Source organism: Aquarana catesbeiana, linkage group LG01 (assembly GCF_042186555.1).
Source record: "Aquarana catesbeiana isolate 2022-GZ linkage group LG01, ASM4218655v1, whole genome shotgun sequence".
NCBI lineage: Eukaryota > Metazoa > Chordata > Amphibia > Anura > Ranidae > Aquarana > Aquarana catesbeiana.
Window position 1 is genome coordinate 672,430,379 of NC_133324.1, and position 9,765 is coordinate 672,440,143.

Sequence of the window (9,765 nt, forward strand, 5' to 3'; positions counted from 1 at the left end):
CGCCATTCACAACTTTGAGTGGTTATACCAGAATGATGCCTGCAGGTTTAGGTATCATCTTGGTATCATTCTTTTCAGCCAGCGGTCGGCTTTCATGTAAAAGCAATCCTAGCGGCTAATTAGCCTCTAGACTGCCTTTACAAGCCGTGGGAGGGAATGCCCCCCCCCCCCCACCGTCTTCCGTGTTTTTCTCTGGCTCTCCTGTCTCAACAGGGAACCTAAGAATGCAGCCGGTGATTCAGCCAGCTGACCATAGAGCTGATCAGAGACAAGAGTGGCTCCAAACATCTCTATGGCCTAAGAAACCGGAAGCTACGAGCATTTTATGACTTAGATTTCGCCGGATGTAAATAGCGCCATTGGGAAATTGGGGAAGCATTTTATCACACCGATCTTGGTGTGGTCAGATGCTTTGAAGGCAGAGGAGAGATCTAGGGTCTAATAGACCCCAATTTTTTCAAAAAAGAGTACCTGTCACTACCTATTGCTATCATAGGGGATATTTACATTCCCCAAGATAACAATAAAAATGATTTAAAAAAAAAAAAAATGAAAGGAACAGTTTAAAAATAAGATAAAAAAGCAAAAAAATAATAAAGAAAAAAAAAAAAAAAAAAAAAAAGCACCCCTGTCGCCCCCTGCTCTTGCGCTAAGGCGAACGCAAGCGGCGGTCTGTCGTCAAACGTAAACAGCAATTGCACCATGCATGTGAGGTATCGCCGCGAAGGTCAGATCGAGGGCAGTAATTTTTGCAGTAGACCTCCTCTGCAAATCTAAAGTGGTAACCTGTAAAGGCTTTTAAAGGCTTTTAAAAATGTATTTATTTTGTTGCCACTGCACGTTTGTGCGCAATTGTAAAGCATGTCATGTTTGGTATCCATGTACTCGGTCTAAGATCATCTTTTTTATTTCATCAAACATTTGGGCAATATAGTGTGTTTTAGTGCATTAAAATTTAAAAAAGTGTGTTTTTTCCCCAAAAAATGCGTTTGAAAAATCGCTGCGCAAATACTGTGTGAAAAAAAAAAATGAAACACCCACCATTTTAATCTGTAGGGCATTTGCTTTAAAAAAATATATAATGTTTGGGGGTTCAAAGTAATTTTCTTGCAAAAAAAAAAAACTTTTTCATGTAAAAAATAAGTGTCAGAAAGGGCTTTGTCTTCAAGTGGTTAGAAGAGTGGGTGATGTGTGACATAAGCTTCTAAATGTTGTGCATAAAATGCCAGGACAGTTCAAAACCCCCCCCAAATGACCCCATTTTGGAAAGTAGACACCCCAAGCTATTTGCTGAGAGGCATGTCGAGTCCATGGAATATTTTATATTGCGACACAAGTTGCGGGAAAGAGACAAATTTTTTTTTTTTTTTTTTTTTTTTGCACAAAGTTGTCACTAAATGATATATTGCTCAAACATGCCATGGGAATATGTGAAATTACACCCCAAAATACATTCTGCTGCTTCTCCTGAGTACGGGGATACCACATGTGTGAGACTTTTTGGGAGCCTAGCCGTGTACGGGACCCCGAAAACCAAGCACCGCCTTCAGGCTTTCTAAGGGCGTGAATTTTTGATTTCACTCTTCACTGCCTATCACAGTTTCGGAGGCCATGGAATGCCCAGGTGGCACAAAACCCCCCCAAATGACCCCATTTTGGAAAGTAGACACCCCAAGCTATTTGCTGAGAGGTATAGTGAGTATTTTGCAGACCTCACTTTTTGTCACAAAGTTTTGAAATTTGAAAAAAGAAAAAAAAAAAAAGTTTTTTCTTGTCTTTCTTCATTTTCAAAAACAAATGAGAGCTGCAAAATACTCACCATGCCTCTCAGCAAATAGCTTGGGGTGTCTACTTTCCAAAATGGGGTCATTTGGGGGGGTTTTGTGCCACCTGGGCATTCCATGGCCTCCGAAACGGTGTTAGGCAGTGAAGAGTAAAATCAAAAATTCACGCCCTTAAAAACGCTGAAGGCGGTGATTGGTTTTCGGGGTCCCGTACGCGGCTAGGCTCCCAAAAAGTCTCACACATGTGGTATCCCTATACTCAGGAGAAGCAGCTAAATGTATTTTGGGGTGCAATTCCACATAGGCCCATGGCCTGTGTGAGCAATATATCATTTAGTGACAACTTTGTGCAAAAAAAAAAAAAAAAAAAAAAAAAAAGTGTCACTTTCCCGCAACTTGTGTCAAAATATAAAATATTCCATGGACTCAATATGCCTCTCAGCAAATAGCTTGGGGTGTCTACTTTCCAAAATGGGGTCATTTGGGGGGGGGTTGTGCCACCTGGGCATTCCATGGCCTCCGAAACTGTGATAGGCAGTGAAGAGTGAAATCAAAAAGTTACACCCTTAGAAATCCTGAAGGCGGTGATTGGTTTTCGGGGTCCCATACGCGGCTAGGCTCCCAAAAAGTCCCACACATGTGGTATCCCCGTACTCAGGAGAAGTAGCTGAATATATTTTGGGGTGCAATTCCACATAGGCCCATGGCCTGTGTGAGCAATATATCATTTAGTGACAACTTTTTGTAAATATTTTTTTCTTTTTTTTTTTTGTCATTATTCAATCACTTGGGACAAAAAAAATAAATATTCAATGGGTTCAACATGCCTATCAGCAATTTCCTTGGGGTGTCTACTTTCCAAAATGGGGTCATTTGGGGGGGTTTTGTACTGCCCTGCCATTTTAGCACCTCAAGAAATGACATAGGCAGTCATAAACTAAAAGCTGTGTAAATTCCAGAAAATGTACCCTAGTTTGTAGACGCTATAACTTTTGCGCAAACCAATAAATATACGCTTATTGACATTTTTTTTACCAAAGACATGTGGCCGAATACATTTTGGCCTAAATGTATGACTAAAATTGAGTTTATTGGATTTTTTTTATAACAAAAAGTAGAAAATATCATTTTTTTTCAAAATTTTCGGTCTTTTTCCGTTTATAGCGCAAAAAATAAAAACTGAAGAGGTGATCAAATACCATCAAAAGAAAGCTCTATTTGTGGGAAGAAAAGGACGCAAATTTCGTTTGGGTACAGCATTGCATGACCGCGCAATTAGCAGTTAAAGCGACGCAGTGCCAAATTGGAAAAAGACCTCTGGTCCTTAGGCAGCATAATGGTCCGGGGCTCAAGTGGTTAAATAGCGTGCCTGGGGGTGTCTATAGTATGCCTGTAAAGTGGCGCATTTTTCCCGTGTTTAGAACGGTACCACAGCAAAATTACATTTCTAAAGGAAAAATTATGCCTGTAATGAATTGTCTGGTCTCGGCAATATAGATACAGATAATTAAAAAAAAGAGCATGGTATCCCCCCCATCCATTACCAGGCCTTTTGGGTCTGGTATGAATATTAAGTGGAACCCCGAATCAAAATTTTAAATAAAAAATTGCGTGGGGGTCCCCCTTAGATCCATACCAGGCCCTTCAGGTCTAATATGTAAATTAAGGGGAACCCTGTGCCAAATTTTTAAAAAAATGGAGTAGGGTCCCCCCAAAATCCATACCAGACCTAAGATTTTAAGGGGAACCCTGCACCAAAATAAAAAAATGGTTTAGGGGTCCCCCCCAAATTTTATACCAGACCCTTATCCGAGCACGCAACCTGGCAGGCCGCAGGAAAAAAGGGGGGTGAGAGAGAGCGTCCCCCCTCCTGAACTGTACCAGGCCACATGTCCCCAACATGGGGAGGGTGCTTTGGGGTAGCCCCCAAAGCACTTTGTTGATGGGGACAAGCGCCTCATCCTCACAACCCTTGCCCGGTGGTTGTGGGGGTCTGCGGGCAGAGGACTTATCGGAATCTGGAAGCCCCCTTTAACAAGGGGACCCCCAGATCCCGGCCTCCCCCCTGTGTGAATTGGTAATGGGGTACAAATGTACCCCTACCATTTCACAAAAATGTGTCAAAATGGTAAAAAAGACAAAACACAGCTTGGGACAAGTCCTTTATTAAAAAATAAAAATGTCCCACGAAGTAAGTTCACGCTCCCCGACGGACTGAAAAAGAAAAAAAAAGAAAGCGTGACCGACCCGCCTCAATGGGAGGCTCCCATCGTCTGACGCGTTTTATCTTTGACAGCTCTTATATAACTGAGGGCGGGGCCCCCGGTGACTTAAACAGGTGACATCGCCCCCTCTGATGCCACGGAGAAGCTATGGGGAAGTTCCCGTGGCGTCAGAGGGGGGCGGGGTCACCGGGTGGCCCAGCCCTCAGTTATATAAGAGCTGTCAAAGCGAAAATGCGTCAGACGGTGGGAGCCTCCCATGGAGGCAGATCGGTCCCGGCTTTTTTTTTTTTTTTTTACTTTTTTTTACTTTTTCAGTCTGTCGGGCGGTGTGAACTTACTTCGTGGGACATTTTTATTTTTTAATAAAGGACTTGTCCCAAGCTGTGTCTGATTCCGATAAGCGCCCCACCCACAGACCCCCACAACCACCGGCAAGGGTTGTGAGGATGAGGCCCTTGTCTCCATCAACATGGGGACAAGGTGCTTTGGGGGGCTACCCCAAAGCACCCTCTCCATGTTGAAAGCATGTGGCTCTCTCGCCCCGTTCTCTTTTGCTGCGGCCTGCCAGGTTGCGTGCTCGGATAAGGGTCTGGTATGGATTTTGGGGACGACCCCTACGCCATTTTTTCTTTTCATTTTGCCGCAGGGTTCCCCTTTAAAATCAGGTCTGGTATGGATTTTGGGGGGGCCCCTATGCCATTTTTTTAAATTTGGCGCAGGGTTCCCCTTAATTTCCATATTAGACCTGAAGGGCCTGATATGGATCTTAAGGGGACCCCCACGCAATTTATTTTATTTTTTTTAATTCTGATTCATGGTTCCCCTTAATATTTATACCAGACCCAAAGGGCCTGGTAATGGAGGGGGGGATCCCATGCTATTTTTTTGAATTATCTGTATCGCTGAGACCCGACAATTCATTACAGCCGCAATCAATTTTAAATGACAATTTTTCCTTTAGAAATGTCATTTCGCTGTGGTACTGTTCTAAACACGTGAAAAATGTGCCACTTTACAGGCATACTATAGACACCCCCCAGGCACGATATTTAAAGGAATATTTAATTTTTATTGTTTCACTTTAAGCATTAAAAAGATCACTGCTCCCGAAAAAACAGCCGTTTTTAAAAAAAAAAAAATTGTATTGATACATGTTCCCTAGGACAGGACCCAGGTCCCCAAACACTTTTTATGACAATAACTTGCAAATTAGCACTTTTGATTTTTCATGTTAGTGTCCCATAGATTTTAACGGTGTTTCCCAGCAGCTTTCGAATTTGCCGCGAACACAGCATATTGTTCGGTGTTAGGCAAACACCCGATGTTCGAGTCGAACATCGGGCTCATCCCTGAAACTGAGCTGCAACACGATGACCACGACCATACAGCAGTTTATCAGGACAGGTTCCACTCAGAACAGGCCTCGCCATGGTCGACCAAAGAAGTCGAGTGCACGTGCTCAGCGTCATATCCAGAGGTTGTCTTTGGGAAATAGACGTATGATTGCTGCCAGCATTGCTGCATAGGTTGAAGAGGTTGGGGGTCAGCCTGTCAGGGCTCAGACCATATGCCGTACGCTGCATCAAATTGCATGGCTGTCGTCCCAGAAGGAAGCCTCTTATAAAGATGATGCACAAGAAAGTCCACAAACAGTTTGCTGAAGACAAGCAGACTAAGGACATGAATTACTGTCCTGTGGTTTGATGAGACCAAGATAAACTTATTTGGTTCAGATGGTGTCAAGCATGTGTGGCGGCAACCAGGTGAGGAGTACAAAGACAAGTGTGTCTTGCCTACAGTCAAGCATGGTGGTGGGAGTGTCATGGTCTGGGGCTGCATGAGTGCTGCCGGCACTGGGGAGCTACAGTTCATTGATGGAACCATAAATGCCAACATTTACTGTGACATACTGAAGCAGCGCATGATCCCCTCCCTTCAGAAACTGGGCTGCAGGTCTGTATTCCAACATAACGACCCCAAACACATCTCCAATTCGACCACTGCCTTGCTAAAGAAGCTGAGGGTAAAGGTGATGGCCTGGCTAAGCATGTTTCAGACCTAAACCCTATTGAGCATCTGTGGGGCATCCTCAAACGGAAGGTGGAGGAGCGCAAGGTCTCTAACATCCACCAGCTCCGTGATGTCTTCACAAAGGAGTGGAAGGGGACTCCAGTGGCAACCTGTGATGCTCTGGTGAAAAAAAAAATAGTGAACACTATGGAGCCAGTTTGGATATTTTCACTTAGGGGTGTACTCACTTTTGTTGCCAGCGGTTTAGACATTAATGGCTGTCTGTTGAGTTATTTTGTGGGGACAGCAAATTTACACTGTTCTACAAGCTGTATATACACTATTTTACATTGTAGCAAAGTGTCATTTCTTCAGTGTTGTCACATGAAAGGATATAATAAAATATTTACAAAAATGTGATGGGTGTGCTCACTTTTGTGAGATACTGTGTGTGTGTGTGTGTGTGTGTATATATATATATATATATATATATATATATATATATATATATATATATATATATATATCTATATATATATATATATATATATATATATATATATTTTAACATTTTAAACAAAAGGACTGACTGTGGCAACAACCCCACCTCTTCAGGTAATATTTTTTTAAATATTGTAAGAAACTTTACAAATGTACCCATGTTCAGATTGGTAGCAAGTTAAACTGGCCCTGTATACGGTAAGGTAATTATGTTTCACCAAGGCAGCTGCCAGTTATTAATGTTATCTAAATGCCAAATGCTCCATGATTCTGTTTTATACTACTTTTTTGATATGTGTGACCTGCTTTGCATTTATTGATGCAATAGAAAACAAAAATAATAAAAAGAGTGAGGAGCCTATATACATAATCCTTTTGAAGCAGAACAGCAAAGAACACACAGTTGAAAAGCATGTATGAACAGTTTTTACTGACAAAGCATTTCCTATTCAAATTGTCTTCTGATCTATACAGTGGGGGAGAATTCCTAAAACTGGTGCACAAAGAATCTGGTGAAGATATGCATAGTAACCAATCAGCTTCTAGAGTGTATTGTCAAAGCTAAATTGAACAAGCTGAAGTTAGAAGCTAATTGGTTACCCTGCACAGCTGCACCAGATACTGTGTGCCAGTTTTAGTAAATGTCCCCCACTGTCGGCAAGTGACTTCAGTTAATATGCATAGTTTCCTGAGTAGGGTACAAAGCTGCTCATCTCCTACAGTGACTAACTGTTACGATCTCTGGGTGCACCTAAAATCTAGTATGCAGAAACTTGAATGTACAGTGTGTGCCTAAAATACAATTCTCATATGTTATTTCTGTGCTTGTCTTTCAGGGGACACCATTTTTATCATCCTTAGGAAACAGAAGCTCATCTTCCTGCACTGGTACCACCATATAACAGTGTTGCTGTATTCATGGTATTCATATAAAGACATGGTGGCCGGCGGCGGGTGGTTTATGACCATGAACTACGGAGTACACGCAGTTATGTATTCTTACTATGCCTTGCGAGCCGCTGGCTTTAGAGTGTCGCGAAAGTTTGCCATGATGATCACTTTATCCCAGATCACTCAGATGCTTATTGGGTGTGTGGTGAATTACCTGGTCTTTGCTTGGATGCAACAAGGACAGTGCCCATCCCACGTACAAAATATTGTGTGGTCCTCCATCATGTACCTCAGCTACTTTGTGCTTTTCTGCCGCTTCTTCTTTGAAGCCTATATGACCAAAACAAGGAAAGCTGCCAAGGCTGACTAATGGTGAAACTTAATGCCAAGTCATAGCTCAGGGTCATCAAAAATTAAGAGAAGATGAATACAAACAAAACAGAATTGGGAGTGAGCAAATATTTTAACGGCACAAAGAAAACCATATCTCAAGCACTTAGATCCTAGCGACAACTAAAGTGAATTTGTAATAGTTTATTTAATTCTTGTCTTAAAACGTGAAGCTGATCAGTGCGCCAAGCACTCCGAGTATGTCGAAGGAACGGAAATTGGTCTGTAACATCAGCCCACTTTAACAAGTCCTTTGGAAAAAAGGCTATTGCTATGTTCTTCAGTGCAAACTCTGGTGTTTTACTACTGCCCGTAATCTGTTACTGACCTATTTCAAGAATGAGACAAGGTATACACAGGAATATAAATCCAGTCTTCTGGCTAAGGTTTATAATCTTTTGCGTTCTGGATTTTACACCTAGGATGCTGTAATGTGTACAGGTGTGGTTCCTATCAATATGCAAATTAAACCATCTGCCCAAGCTGGTTACAACAGTATTAAATCTAGACTGTAATCATTTTACATATCTTATATCTGGTGTGTCTCACAGTGGACTTGTGCACCTGGACAACACACGTATCAAAGCCTCATCACTTGCTGAACTACCTGCTAGAAGGGATGAAAAGAGAAGAAGGTTGAAGGTGTTATCTGAATGTTTTACTCAGAGTCCATGACAAAAGCCTGGTTCCTATAATGCCGAATAGTTCTTGTTTTCTATTTTTTGAGAGCGGTTTCCTTATCTGACTACTACTGCAGGGCTGTGTGTGTGAGTTCGGTAACACTGTGCTTTATGTATTTGCTTATGAAGCAGTACAGAGTTGATTAAAGTGCCCTCTTCTGGTCCACACAGATAACATAACACACCAGATCTTTACTATTTCTTTTTCAATAAATCTGAGAGGAGAATAACAATTCCTGTAACAATCTCCCATATTCCAAGGGACTTGTCTTACTTCACACTCTTGTATTTTTCTATGTTTTGTGTGCATTGAAGACAGGTTAAAAAAATGCCAATGGGTACTTACTGTACCTGGGTCTGAAATCAAACTTACTTTGTTTCAAGCCATATTCTTCAGAAACTCATAGAGTGTTTTGTCTGTTATAACCAAGTCTGAAGAAGCCAAATACATGTACAATTTCCTAGTATTTCAAGGAAGCACTTATTGTAACTTGATGTTAAATGTTTTGATGTAGTCTTCTTAATTGTATTAGTTAGCTAGATTAATATATTAGCAGATTAGAGAAGAAGGGTTAGAGGCTGCTGTCTTGCGTCAGAGTACAGTTAAGACTTACTGTAAATGCAACCCTGTAGGAACTTGCAGTCATCATTGTACAACCCTGTGGTATATAGGAGCACATTTCCTAGCTACTTAAAAATAAAAAATGTTTCTTTCATTTACGGAAGAAGTACAACACAAGGGATTTTTTTTTAGCTTTAAATGGTGCTGCCATCCATGCTGCTTCTTCTTTTTTTTTTTTTTTTTTAATTAGTTTCCTGATCTATAAATGGCAGAGGCTACTTAGCATCTCAATTATGGGAAATAAATAAAAAAAAGGACGTGTAAAGTCATGAAGCATTTTGACTTAATTTTAAGAATGAAATGAGAAGATCTTGCAATTTACTATTGTAACAAACAATAAAGTTTACATTTATGTTAAAGTACTGGGTGTATTCATTACTGATGACTGCAGAATTAAAAGGATTTTTCCCCTTTACTACACAGGCGGTGCTGCTTTTTATGATCAATGCAATTTAAAGGGGCAAGATGGCTTGCTTTGGGCTACACAATTCTTGTTCTAAGCAATTTTGCCTATTCTCATTAATCCAAATTTAGGTGACAAACATACAGTGGGGACGGAAAGTATTCAGACCCCCTTAAATTTTTCACTTTTTGTTATATTGCAGCCATTTGCTAAAATAATTTAAGTTCATTTTTTTTCCTCATTATTGTACACACAGCAC

At 41.1% G+C, this 9,765-nt stretch overlaps 1 protein-coding gene across 4 annotated transcripts in view; it reads left to right on the forward strand.

The window, feature by feature from the left end:
• ELOVL6 (ELOVL fatty acid elongase 6) overlaps window positions 1-9,462 on the forward strand; it is a 153,073-nt gene extending 143,611 nt beyond the window's left edge. For all 4 annotated transcript variants that reach the window (XM_073602360.1, XM_073602377.1, XM_073602384.1 and 1 more), the window contains one exon: window positions 7,357-9,462. In XM_073602360.1, the coding sequence (XP_073458461.1) occupies window positions 7,357-7,781 (425 nt within the window). In that variant the 3' untranslated portion in view covers window positions 7,782-9,462. The remainder of the gene's footprint in view (window positions 1-7,356) is intronic.
• The last annotated feature ends 303 nt before the right edge of the window (window positions 9,463-9,765 follow it).